At 25.1% G+C, this 14,581-nt stretch overlaps 1 protein-coding gene across 10 annotated transcripts; it reads left to right on the forward strand.

Moving 5' to 3' along the window:
* Nucleotides 1-1,017: 1,017 nt before the first annotated feature.
* Nucleotides 1,018-14,345, forward strand: LOC127282128 (uncharacterized). Of its 10 annotated transcripts, none has more exons than XM_051306211.1 (4): nucleotides 1,018-1,148; nucleotides 2,680-2,847; nucleotides 3,766-3,982; nucleotides 4,264-5,927. In XM_051306211.1, the coding sequence occupies exons 2-4, from the start codon at nucleotides 2,792-2,794 to the stop codon at nucleotides 4,321-4,323; spliced, it is 333 nt and encodes a 110-aa protein (XP_051162168.1). In that variant the 5' UTR covers nucleotides 1,018-1,148; nucleotides 2,680-2,791; the 3' UTR covers nucleotides 4,324-5,927. The 10 variants fall into 10 exon arrangements, 8 of the variants coding, with proteins under 8 accessions (XP_051162168.1, XP_051162175.1, XP_051162167.1 ...); XM_051306210.1 differs by having other exon boundaries at nucleotides 1,082-1,161; XM_051306217.1 differs by lacking the exon at nucleotides 4,264-5,927 and adding an exon at nucleotides 14,037-14,345 and having other exon boundaries at nucleotides 1,083-1,161.
* The last annotated feature ends 236 nt before the right edge of the window (nucleotides 14,346-14,581 follow it).

The following is a 14,581-nucleotide window of genomic DNA, read 5'->3' on the forward strand; positions in this document are numbered from 1 at the left end:
ACAATTAATTTTACCTTTTACTAAATATAACCAATTTTTCCTTTAATCCAATATAACCAATTTTGCATTTTATCCAATAAAACTACCAAATATCCAAAAGAATGAGAGAACTATGAGTAACTATGAATCAGTAACTACTGATCAGCCAATAAGTGCAAAAAGGACACTCTTATATGAGTAATCAGTAGTTCATTACAAATAACATATGAGGCATTCTATTTCAACTCGTTCCACCTTCAAAAGACGATCGCTAGCAGAGCGTTTTTCAAGAGATTTTTATTATATAAAAAAGAAAATAATCTTATAATGTTATACACCATTTCGAAAGAGAATTTAATGATCTTTCGATTGGTCTTAACATTTTTTTAATTTTCTCACAATTTCATACAGAAATCTTGATTTGAAATATAAAACTCATGATATCTCAAAACACCCCCCCTTCAATTTTATTTTAATATATATGAAAATAAAGCTTAGTTTTTCTAGTTTCAAACTCCGTTTGGTTTATCATGGACATTTGTGAGGATTTTTGGATAACAGTGATTCAAAATATGTGTTTTTGAAAACTTTGACGCGAAATATGAAGTTGAATCCTAACCCGCATTCAACCTACGTCACACACGAATTTCATTGTTTTGAAAAAAATCACAAAATCGAAATAAATATTTATTTATTTATACAATAATTATCTTTAAATAAATAATTTGAATAAATTTGTTCTAAATATTTTAAATTTAATCTTCTAATAGCTATTTATTTAGTATTTTTTCAAGAACTATAATTCTTCTGTGTTTAATTTTTGCTGAAATAAAAAATGTTTCGTTTAACCTACAAAAAATGTCTTTTTTTTCATAAAATAAAAGTATTTATTTAAAATTTTCCTCCAATAATAATTGCATTTAATATTAAAAAATTAATTTGGTGAGTAATTTTAAATTTAAACTTAAAAATCACTTAAAAGCATTTTATTAAAATAAATACGATATTATTAATCTCCTTACAGAAAATTTTTATTACACCCAAACGCTTAAATGCTGTCCTTCCGGTTTGGCAACGTTTTGAAAAGTCGTGACAGATCTATCGAAATCTTCATAGTTCGTGACGTATGAATAATCAACAAAAATAGATTTCCAAGTGACAGTTAACCTGTAAGATGGATAAGTAAATATTTTCAAGATATTTTTAAGAAATAATAGTGTCAATAATAATTATTTTTATTAATATTATTATAAATATTATTGTGTTTAAATTTGATTTATATAATGACTATAACTGTATGAAACTTGTAATGTGAAAAATGTACGGAATTTGGAACTCGATATTTTTTAGAAACAACAAGTTTGACTTTAAAACTTGTTATTAATTGTGTCAATAATTTCTTATAATTTTAGATAATTTGTCCTGTTATTCTGGGTTTTATTATCGAATAATATTGTTTAACCAAATTTTTTAATTAAAAACGTGTTATTTTATCAAATTTTATTCCAAAAGTGACATTTGACTATATCTTTATTAACAAATATTTCTTTTATCTAAAAATGTTTGTTAAATTGTATTAAAATAACAATTTTTTTAAGATTCTTTATTTTCTATAAATCCTGGATAAGTAATCATTTTATTTACAAAAATCTTTATTAAATACAATTTTTATTTAATAGTTATATTATTTGTGGACCTCCACATGAAAAGGTCCCATTTGAAGGTTATAGTTTTCGAGGTAATTGGAATTACTCAATTTATGTAAAGAAATATAGTGATTTTTAAAATATTTGCTTTATTAATCTGCAATATTTTAAATGTATCATCATACTGTTTTCATTAAATTATTGTAAATTAAAGTGTTTATTCTCATTTTTGTTTGTTTTTTTTCTTAAATGTCTATTTTGTCAGTTTATATTGCAAAATTAATTATTACAGATTTTCACGAACGTTGGAAAATGTGGAACCTACTGATTAATCAATCTAAAAGTGCGTTTTTAACTTATTTAATAACCCATAATATGTTAAAGTTTCTAGAAGAAACAGAATTATTGACACATAAACTTTGATTTTCTTTTTGTTAAAATAAAATTTTCGATATTTCTTAACAATATGCACAATAGAAACATTGAAAGGTTTCTAAATGAGACTAGTTTCCCTCATCTAAATAAAAATAGCATTTTTAGAAATGGAAAAGGTTTTTTTTGTATCTCTTGTATTTTCAAAATGAAGGGAGGGAAAAAGTTAAAACTAAAAAATTTTCAAGTTAGGCAAGGAATTTGCCCTTATAAATTAGTCCAATAGTGCCAAAATGGGATCTTTTTATGAGGACGTTGACATTTATTTATTAAAAGTATTTGGTTTTTTTTTAGAAAACCTGAGAATCCAAGTGTTTGAAATTGCCATAATTAATGTTTAAAAGTTTCCAAAAAAATGTGGAAAAGCCAGTTGTTTTTTAAAATTTTTAATGATTCAAAAAAAGTCAAATTCCTTAAATTTTCTACTATTTGTGACATAAAGAAATCTTTAATAAAATTAATTTGTTTCCAAATCTATCAAATAATTTATGAGATCCCAAAATAAGATTAAAAATTATGCTGGAAATTTTTGAAATTTGACATTGAAAAAATTAAAAATGCTTGGAATCTTAAAGAGTTTTTTAATTGACAATGTTGCTAATTTATAATTAAAATTTTATAGAATTTGAAATCGATTGGGGATGTTGATAGCAAACAACATTTAGAAAAATCACAATATTTATTGAGAGTTCCTTCCATCTTTTCTCGAGATATGGTTCCTATCATTGACTCTTATGCTCAGAAAGTCAAGAAAGTCGATTCAGATGAAAATCATGCCCGGCCGAATAATGTAGGAAAATAATAATAATATAATAATAATAATATAATGTTTACAAGCGATTGCAAGGTTACAAATTTTAAATATATAAATTTTCAAAATTTGTATAATAATTTTATTTTCATTAACATTATTAGGTACTATTTTTATAAAAAGTCACTCTTCTATGTCTATTTTTTCTACTACTTTTATTGAGCGAATTTTTCATTATACTGAATTTTTTCAGATAAATTTTCTTCCAGGAATTTGTTATTTTATGAATATTTTATATACGGAAATTTTTCTGAACATTCACTTAAAATTTTTCTTGACATTATTTTCGAGTCACTGAATTCTTATTCACCAACTTTTTAATTAACTATATTTTTATTTACAAAAAAGTCAATGGAAAATTTTTCAAGTAAGAATTGTAGAACCGCCCATTTTTTATGCATTCAAAACCTCTTGAAGAAGAAGTTAATTTATCAATTTGAATAATGTCTAAAGTTGTTAACGATTTTTATTATTCTTAGTCTCATTTTCAGTTATTTCTTTATTTCCTATAGAATGAAAAGTTTAGAATCAGTTTTTGAACAGAAAATTGATTTTTAAAATTCGGAAAAATTTTTTAATTAAATTTCCTTGAAAAATCTAAATAATGCCACCTTTGATATATTTTACATGACGGTTTTTTGAAAGAAATAAATGAATTATAAATTAATGAATATTTTTGGTACAACTTTGACAGACTGCACTTTTTGCGAAAAAATTAGACGTTAACGCTTGCAAGTAAAAAAAAAACTTGCAAGTTACTGCAAGTTTTTTGAAGTTTGACTTTTAGAAAACTATAAAAGTTCTTGGAACTTTTAATTCATACTTATGCAGAAATGGAACTTCAATTTGACGAGGTTCTTCATTTGTTAATCTTTCAAAATTTTATAATTTCTGTAGAATTTGTATCCATTCGGAGATATTGACGGCAAATAGTGTTCAGCACAATGGCAGCATCCATTGGAAATTACTTCAACCTCTTCCCAAAATGTGGATTATTTCGCTGACTCCTGTAATCAAAAAGCTAAAACAGTCTACTCGATGGAAATTCCGCAATCCTGTATGGATTTCCTCTCAAGGATTTCTTCAACTTTTATTTCAAACAACTGTCTTTCATGTGAGTTATTTATACTTTAAAGTTTTATATCATACTATTCGATCGTTTGTGTTTATTATGATACAATATATACTCTGTTCATAAAATAGAATAAACAACTTTTCCTTCGAACTGAACTGTTTGGAAAATTGTTTTAATAAATAAACAAATAATTTAGTCATGTTTTATGATAGGAATTCTAAAATAATAATATGAAGTTTTTAGTACAAATGTTCAAAAACTAAAAATTTCACTCTTCTTTGAAGTAAATATAAATAAAAATGCATTTGTTTAATTACTAGATGATCGATAACATGTGGAATTTGTCGACCTGCCTTCTACCTAAGAAGAGAGAGTCCTGATGCTGGCTACCATTTATAGATTTCAAGAATTTATATACTAGACTAAGTGCTTTTAATGTCTTTATTACCATTGTTTTTATTATTCACATTCTTTTATCAAAAACTTCTTAGATTTCAAAGTTGTAAAAGTTATGCCCTTTAAATACTTTGTAAATTTCTTGCGCTATGAGGTATATTTAATACTTTTATAACTATAAATCCTAGCAAATGTCTCAGATGAAAAAATTAGCCAAATTAATTATGATTACAGAGTGGTTATTTTAATAATATTTTGTGCAATAAAATTTGATTTCCCAAATGATTAAATTCAAACAATAGAAAGAAAATCTTGTGATAATGTATGATGCTTCACGAGAGAAGGGACCATATGACATAAGAGTGGAGCGACACATATGTAGTTATCCGTCCATCGAATCACATTATTGCAAACAATAATGCTGTTTATATTATATAAACTAATTTGTAGGGTTTATAATCATGAGTTTATACTGAGCAGAGGATTATATTGTGTACTGACACAATGACGCTATTTTTTTCATGAGTGAAAAAAATGTAAAATCATAATAAATAGGATTAAAAAAAAATTTTTTCAGAACGCTGATAAAATTATGAAAAGAATCGAAGAATTTGCATTTAGGTTTCCTTTAGATGAAGAAGAAAATGTCTATTTTGTATGATTTTCGTAATTTTTTAATTTTTCGGAAAATAATTGACGTTTCTTGAAATTCTTGGAGTCATTTTTATATGTATTTGATGCAGAATTTAAATTACCTACTGGTATTTTGATATATATTTTTTCAAGAAATATTTTTCAGCCATGAAAGTAGGTTCAAAAAATCTGAAAACAATATCATGAATATTAAAGTGTTGATAATGGTTTCATAAAATATGCACAATTAATAGATTCACTAAAATTTAAGAAAGCTTCTTGATTATTAATTTATTTAATTTTTAAAAATTTTTTTTTATTTTTTTATTTATTTTTTGATTTTTTTTTTATCCTACTTTCACGGCCTGAAATTTTTTTTGGAAAATATGTATCAAAATACCAGTCCGTAATTTGAATTCTACATTAAATAGAACTTGAATGGGGAAATGGAACGGTTAAAAATAAAGTCTAATGTTTTCGAAGCTCTTGCCCTAAAATTGAAAATTTGTGGAAATAAAGTTATTCTGAAGGAAAGCAAATACCCAATTCCTTTACTTTTAAACTTATAAGCTTGATAAATTGCAAAGTCTTACAGAACATCATACAGATTCAGATTCACTTGACTTGAAAACGTCGATGCTTTATGCCAAGCTTTATACCACATTATCCAAGCCCTGAAAAAATCATCCGTTTAAACCACAATTTTGTATACATGATTGTACATTATTACCGGAAGACTTAGATTAGTTTAAAATGTAATGCAATGGTTAAAAATCAGGTATGTTAAAAAGATCTTAAAAATCTATCACATCACAAGAAATTTACATTATGAAATTTCAAGAGCACAATTTAAGGTAGACTATTTTGTAAAACGTTAACTTCTTGTTGAAAAAGTCAGGATAAAATGTTCAAAAAAATATTCTTGTAAAATTATAATTTGTTTTATTATAAGAAATTCAACCGATTAAATTTTTTCAAAAATCCCCCCCACAATTTTTATATATTAATATGATAAATATATCCAGGAATTTTTACCCAACTTCGTTAATATCTCTTCGAGTTATGGTGTTCACAAATAACGGGATAAACACACTCACACACATACATACATCAGGACAATTGATCAGGGTTTCATATGATATAATCCTATATTGCAGAAAATTTGTTCATACCATTCTCAAAAATTTTATAAATGGAAGGACTACAAAGCTTCCTCTGGGAGGGAGCAAAAATTTTGAAAATTTGTTTTTTTATTAAAAGAAAAGATAATTTTTCAAAAACGAGTTAAATATATGATGACAAATAGGCGCTTTATCACATCTCGCCTTACGTTTTAAAAACTGGTTAATTTTAAAGAATAAATCTATTTTTCTATAAGAATAAGAATTCATTTATGGTTGCGCTGAAAATTCACTGTCATTAATTTTTTTAAGAACAAAATTTTCTAGGCAAGCAAAATATTTAATAAATAAATTTTTGTAAAATGACAAATTATTCATTAAGAATCAAAATATTTAATATAAAAATGAAAATAAAAAAAGTAAGTATTTTCATTAAAAATGGAAACCTTTACATCAATAGATTTGAAAATTGTTATTTATTCTTCGAAAGCAAAATGGAACTATAAGAATAATAGGGTATCTTTTGTATTTTCCATCAAATTTTCATTGTTTAGTGACTCTTCTAACATTATTTATTTTTCTTTTTATTCTGTTTTTGAATAAAAGTTCTTAAACTTATTTTCTCAATCAGTTTCAAATATACATTCACATATTCAAGTGACTTGAGTGTATGGTGATAAAAAAACAAATGAAAAATGTTAAACTCATAAACAATTTTATAATTTGGCCATTGAACGATTTTTTTAACGAAGCGTTTAAGAAAACTTATCAGTGAGTATTATTATCTTTTTTATAAAAAATGGTTATTATTATTTCTTATACAAATATTCTCATTTCATTCTTTACAATCTCGAGAAAAACTAAGATTTTAAAAGCTCAATATTTTTAAATTAAATTTCTAACCCCAAAAATATAAAACAATTCATGACAATGACGTACAAATAATATTTAAATTAATAAAATATTTTTCAATTAACCAATGTTAAATGAATAATTTTTTTTAAGTAACTATAAAAAATTTTCAATGGTCATCACTCAATGCATATGTTGAATAAACTTGTAGAAGATTTAAAGTTAACTTCTGTGTTTATTTTTGGAATGGCAGAAAAATTCAACTGAAATTTTTTTATTACAGCGAATAAATAACGTTTTATTTTTTTATTCTCCAGAAGCAGGGCATTTTAAATACGAGAATTTTTTCATTAATATTGAGAAAAATATAATTTTTTCTATAAACTCAATTTTATCGGTTAATTGTCCTAATGGTTAAGATAAACATATTAAAAGAAAAAATAGTTCACCATTTTCAAATTTTTCTTTTCGAAAAATCAATTTTTTGTGATACACTATTGACTTCTTTTAATTTCGGGAGTTAAAAACAAAAAAAATTGAGAAATACTCAACTTCTTTGAAAAATCGATCCTCATGATTACAACGATGATTTTTCTTCAAACATAAGATGAAAATAGGAAAACAATAAGGCGCTTGACCAATTTCCGTTCTTTATTATTTTTTTGAACCATAATTCGTTTGTCCAAAGAGGAATTGTTCCATCATCGTTGATCCAAAAATATGAATAAAGTATAGTGCCTTTGCACATGTCTCAAGTTTTTCCCTAAAATCTGAATTATTTATAAATTGGAATAGTTGATTCTTAAGTTTAAAAAACGTTAATTATGCAAAAGTTATTTAAATATTTGATTACAATTAAGCGCTTGACCATCTTATACCTTATTTTATCAAATCGTTGATTCTTTCGAAAATTAGATTTTTTACAGAATTTAGATAAAGTCTTTTTAGGTTTGAGCGGAAAAATCAGAAAACTGAAGCACTTGTTTATTGTTTCACATATTTTTATAAAAACAGAATTTTTTTATCTGTAAAAATATTTAAGTAATAAATAAAATACTTTTTTGAAAACTGTAAAAATAGTTATTAATAAAGAAAACATTGAAAAAATTGCTTTCTTTAGCAATTATTAGCGGTCATATCAAATTTTAATTTTTTAATTATTCTTCAAATAATGTTTATTTTTTCATTCTTTTTTAAATATATTTTTCGGAATGGTCGATTTTAAAATTATTTTTTGACATTCAAGTGACTTGTATGTTGTTAAAAAACAAATGAAAAGTGATAATCTCTAATGTAAAGGGACATTTAGTAAATTTGACATTGAAAAATTTTCTTGATCGAAGGGTTTAAAAAACTTCTGTGTGAATATTTCAGAAACATACATTTTTTATTAACAATAATTCAAATTACCTTATTCCATTTTTACGATTCAGAGAAAAAATAAGTTTTAAAAAATACTTTTATTTCAACTTTAAATTCATAACCCTAAAAATTAAATAATTTTTTCATCTTAATGATGCACAAACATTAGATTAAACAAATATATATTTCGATGACTCCTAAATGAAAACGCACCATTCGCGAGGGCGTTTATTTACCAAAACAAATAGAAAACACTACTATTCGCTAAAACGGATAGAAAGCGTGTAACTGATAGAATGTATTTTTTCGGTACAAAGTATTGAAGATTAAATTAACGTATATAATTAAAATATTACTAATTTGAAGTGATAAAAATATATTTACAGTTTATATGATGTCTATGAAACAGAATATAACCCTTACGATATAAAAAATTTTAATATTTGATTTTTAATTTTAAACAATGATAATTATTTGAAACTTATCTGAATATTTGATAACTTTCAAGCGCTTGACCATTTTTCGCCTTGATTTAGCAAATCGTTGATTTTTTCGAAAAATCGATTTCTTTACTAAACCGGGAATTTTTTTAGGTTTCAGCTGAAAAATCATAAAACTAAAGCACTTGTTTATTATTTCACTTTTTTATAGAAATCAAATTTTTTTGTCTAAAAAAATATTTAATAAAATTTTTTTTGAAATACGTCGAAATGTTCATTAAAAAAAATTACTATAAAAATGAAAATAAAAAAAATTTATCTTCAGAAATGAAAACGTAAAAATCAATGCATTCAGTATTTTTAGAAATTTGAAATTTTTTTGTATTTAGAAACCATGTTTCTGTCCTTTTTTTTAAATTATTCATTTGTCGAAAAAGTTATTTCCCTGAATCGTTGATTCATAGTTATAAAAAATAGTATATTTGTGCATTTTTCAAATATTTCCCTAAAATTTAAATTATTTAAAAAATTTGCATAATTGATTTTTAATTTTAAACAATGATAATTATTCAAAATTTATCTGATTAATTCATTACATTTACAATTATGCGCTAGACTATCTTTCACCGTATTTTAACAAATTGTTGATTTTTTCGAAAAATGGATTTTTTAATTAGTCCGGGAACTTTTTTTGCTTGAGCTAAAAAATCAGATAATTAAAGGGCTTGATTATTGTTTGACTATCTTTCTAGAAATGAAATTTTTATCTCTAAAAAATATTTCACGAATACAATTCTTTTTTGAAAAATGCCAAAATATTCATTAAAAAACAAAACATTTAATACAAAAATGAAAATGCAAAAAAAATTATTTTCTTTAGAAGTGAAAATGGTCACAATAATAAATTAAATAATTATTATGTTATTACCAAATCACAATTTACTGGGCATAAAAAATGTTTTTTTTTAATCGTCTTTTAGATTTTGATTAACTATTCTTCTAAATTTACTTACTTTTTAATTAATTTAATTGTATTTCTTTTAATAAAATTGTCAAAATGTTATGTTAATAAGCTTGAGGTGTGCTTGTACACATTCAAGTGACTTCAAATTAATGGTAATAATAAAAAACAAATGATAAATTTGTAGTCATAAATATTGTTAATTGGTATTTTGTTAAGGGCATAGCGGATTAAGCATGAAAAAGTTGCCCTCACATGTTTTCTAAAAACCAAAAGAAAAAAAATTTTTTAAATATTCAAAAAAAATTTTTGATTTTGTTTAAAGTTACACCTTTAATTTTTTTAAAATACCTTATAGTGTATATACTTCTTGAGACGTAATTAAGACATTTTTAAAAATAAAAAATTTTTGTAAACAATGTTTTGAAGAAATATTTAATATATTAAAAAAATTTTTTTTTGAAAAATTTTTTTTTTAGATTTTAGAATTGTTTTAAGCGTACTGTTAACATATCCAAAGTTTATTAAAATGGGTTCCGTACTTTACGACAAAAATGGAGTTTTTGAATTTTAAAAAGTTAAAAAATCATATTTCTCAAAATGTATATTTTCAAAAAATCTGGGGAAACTATGTTTTAATGGTACACTATGAGATATTTTTTGAAAAAAAATTGAAGATGTAACTTTACAAATCGCAAAAAATTTGTTTTTATATTTCAAAAATTTTTATTTTTATAAGTATTGTTCACACATCTAAAGCTCATTAAAATTGCTTCAGTAGTTTTCGAGAGAAACGGATGTTTTTATTTTTCTTTCCCCCTCCATAACTCCTACAGAAAAGCGAATTGAAGGTTTTAAACTTGCAGGATTTTTTATTAATTTGAGCTGAATACATGCGGGGCAACTTTTACCTTCTTATCCCCCTGTGCTTTTTGCGATTTACAAATTTTTTGATCAAAGCATTGAAGAAAACTGAATAGTTTGGAATATTTAATAAATAAAAATGATACATTTGTCCACTTTGGACTTTTTATAAATAATCGATTTTTTGTTCAGTCATTGACGTTTTATCAAACGGTGATTTTCTTTTGAGTTTAAAATACATGATGATAATGCATTTTTGTTTTTTGACTTTTTTCTGGAGAATCAGGAATAAAAATTTTACCATCTAAAAATTTGTATATTATATTAGGTTTATACATAATATTTTGATTTATAGGGTATATAAACATGAGTTTGTACTGTCCGGAGGATCACATTGACGATAGTCATGTTGAAAGGATTGTGAAGTTGACTAGCTTCAATGATCCCAACATCATCAATAATTATCTCATGGAAAATTCTGATGAAATTAACGACGATTACAGTGTGGTAGCTTTGGTTATGTTTTATCTCATTAAATTCGATTTTCCAATAACTAATGTACAAACGTTGCTGGGAACGTTTTGTGGAGATGTGGGAAACTGCGTCAATGGATATACATCGTTACAAACTATGGTTCTATGCAATAAGTCGATCGAATATGTCAAGGCGGCAGTTGCAGCAGGTATATTTGTTGGGGGTTTTTCGGAAAATTCAAATGACAGAGTCATAAAGATCCTATGTGACCAGTTAATGGAAATGGACAATTATTCAACGATAAATTTCACAAACTGTCTTGATATTATACAATTTCTATTAAGAATTGATTTTAACTTAAGCGTGAAAGAAATAGCTCATTTAGCATTTATACATTTCAATCTTCCAGAAATAATATGTGCTCATGACCTAAGTGGGGAAATAGAACGGTTAAAAATCAAGTCTAAGGTTTTCAAAGCTCTTACCCTTAGATTAAAAATTTATGGAAACGAAATTATTCTAGAAGGAAATAAATACACAATTCGGTTACTTTTAAAATTAAAACCTCGAGAAGTGGCAAAAGTCCTGCAAAACACCTCATTTTCAGATTCCCTTGACTCGAAACTGTCAAGACTTCAAATTTTCGATTTTTTATTGACCGCACACTTTGTGGAAGCAAATAGGCTGGCTCTTAAAATAAATAAATTTATCCACCTTCTAAAAGACATAACCCGCTTGAACCACGATTGTGTACAAATGATAGCAGAGTATCTATCAGAGGACGATTTAGAGAAGTTCATCATAGCCACAGAAGGTAAATTATAAAATTTTATAAAAATATATAAAAAAAATTGGAAACAAGCTTAAAAGGATGTCCAACTCAAAAACTGAAAGAAATCGGAATTTTCAAACAAATTTTAATTGGAAAAATTTTAATTACAAAAAGAACAAACTATTCTGCCGTCCGGGTTTAAAAAGTCGCTATCTACATTTGAAGTCAAACGTTGAAGTCAAACATTCAATCAAACGCGTTTAATATTCAGAATATATACTCTGTTCATAAAATAGAGTAAACAACTTTTCCTTCGAACTGAACAGTTTGGAAAATTTAAGCAACATATTTTAGGCACACTTAGTGATGCATTCGATCGATACGATATAAAAAACGACCGATATTTGTTTTTATTCATGTGTCAAAAAATCGATATGAAATCATGCTTTTTGTTTTTCGACCGAGATTATTATAATGCGAGCGAGACTACCGAGAATCTCGATTCTCGGTTTTCCAGTACTTTTTAGAAAAAATGTTTAAAATAAACATTTTTTTAACCAAGTTAAAGTTAGTTAGTTAGTTTTTACAAGTTACAGATTTTTTCTAGATTTTTCAGCAAATTTCAACTGTAAATTTTATTTTCAATTGAAAATTAGGATCAATAGTTTATATTGATTTGATTTAATAAAATATTAATTTTATTATTAATATTACAACTTATTTATTAATTCTATAACAAAAAATTTTAATAGAAATATCAAAAATTATTTTTTGAAGGCATATTTTTTAAAAATAAAATTCTCAACTTATGATTTTCCTAGTTATATTTTAAAATAAATATAATAAAATCTGTATTAGATAACGTTATTTTTATATTTTTTAATATTATAAGATAACCTTTCTTTGTAGGTAAAAGTAAAGATTTTTTCTCGTGATTTTTCTAATGACTGTAAAACATAAAGTAAATTATTTTATGTCTCTATATCAATTTCATAAGAAATTGAACTCTCCAAGCATATCGATAGATTACTTAATTGTTAATTAATCGAATTTTTTAATATAAGCATATTAAAAAAATGAGTAATTAATTATTTGTTTAATATAATTATATTTTAAAATATAATGAGACAATATTTAAAATTAATGATTAATTAATTAAAGTAATTGTTTACCTTAATGCAGATCTTTTTCTACCATTATGGCTACCGACATTTTCTTCCGTCATTATAACCTGATGGAACCGAGATTATCGTTCGGTATCGCTCGGAGTTTCAAAACGACACGATATTTAAAAAAACAATTGAATAAACGACATTTCCTTTTTTGACATTTTTCAAAAACAATTAATAGTTTCCGAGATAATTGAAAATCTCGTATCGTCGTGCATCACTAGGCACACTTTATTTAAAACCTGTTGAAAAGTTAATTATTAATATGAAAGTGTTGTCATATTTATTTTCAATTTTTTTTCTTTTTATCCATTTCCAGTGATTGTTTTAAAAAAAGTTCAAAATGAACATTTTTTCATGCAGAAACGAGATTGTATCTCCTTTTGTAACACGGAAAAAATTTTAGTGCATCAGACGTCCCTACTATGTAGTTACTCCAAGCGTTTGAAACATCTGACGCACCGTTTTGAGACATCAGGCGTCCCGTATAGTTCGTCTGCAGCAATAGATAGGGCAACAAAGACCCAAAACCAAGATCTCGGTTGTACATGCGCTACACTAGATTTAATTGCTCTCATGTACCGAAATTTTTTCCATGTAGGGAGTTTTGAAGGGGTTAGTACCACATCTCAGTGACTTTTTTCAAATACTTTTGTATCTCAAAATTTATATACACTTTGTATAAGCATACATTTAATGTACTTTGAGCTCGTGAGGAGTACACGCTCCGCTAGCTTGAGATCTTTACATTGTACCCTGTCTTTAAACATGTTATCGAACTTTCCAACCAAAATAATAATTTCCATATCATATATTTGTTACAAGAATCTGAAGTATTTAGAAAATTGCTTGTTTTTAAAAAAGGTGTTGTACTTATCCCTTAGAATTTAATCATATTGATTTAATAAATAAACAAATAATTTAGTCATGTTTTATGATAGGAATCCTAAAATAATAATATGAAGTTTTTAGTACAAATGTTCAAAAACTAAAAATTTCACTCTTCTTTGAAGTAAATATAAATAAAAATGCATTTGTTTAATTACTAGATGATCGATAACATGTGGAATTTGTCGACCTGCCTTCTACCTTTCTAAGAAGAGAGAGTCCTGATGCTGGCTACCATTTATAGATTTCAAGAATTTATATACTAGACTAAGTGCTTTTAATGTCTTTATTACCATTGTTTTTATTATTCACATTCTTTTATCAAAAACTTCTTAGATTTCAAAGTTGTAAAAGTTATGCCCTTTAAATACTTTGTAAATTTCTTGCGCTATGAGGTATATTTAATACTTTTATAACTATAAATCCCTAGCAAATGTCTCAGATGAAAAAATTAGCCAAATTAATTATGATTACAGTGTGGTTATTTTAATAATATTTTGTGCTATAAAATTTGATTTCCCAAATGATTAAATTCAAACAATAGAAAGAAAATCTTGTGATAATGTATGATGCTTCACGAGAGAAGGGACCATATGACATAAGAGTGGAGCGACACATATGTAGTTATCCGTCCATTGAATCACATTATTGCAAACAATAATGCTGTTTATATTATATAAACTAATTTGTAGGGTTTATAATCATG

The sequence above is a fragment of the Leptopilina boulardi genome, unplaced genomic scaffold (genome assembly GCF_019393585.1).
Source record: "Leptopilina boulardi isolate dan_hultmark-lab unplaced genomic scaffold, ZJU_Lbou_2.1 LbouV2_281, whole genome shotgun sequence".
Classification (NCBI taxonomy): Eukaryota; Metazoa; Arthropoda; class Insecta; order Hymenoptera; family Figitidae; genus Leptopilina; species Leptopilina boulardi.

Coding starts and splice junctions, on each gene's coding strand:
- LOC127282128 (XM_051306211.1), top strand. CDS start 2,792: ATGCTCAGAAAGTCAAGAAAGTCGATTCAGATGAAAATCATGCCCGGC. Junction 2,848..3,765: donor ATCATGCCCGGCCGAATAAT/GTAGGAAAATAA, acceptor TAATTTCTGTAG/AATTTGTATCCATTCGGAGA. Junction 3,983..4,263: donor TTCAAACAACTGTCTTTCAT/GTGAGTTATTTA, acceptor TTTAATTACTAG/ATGATCGATAACATGTGGAA.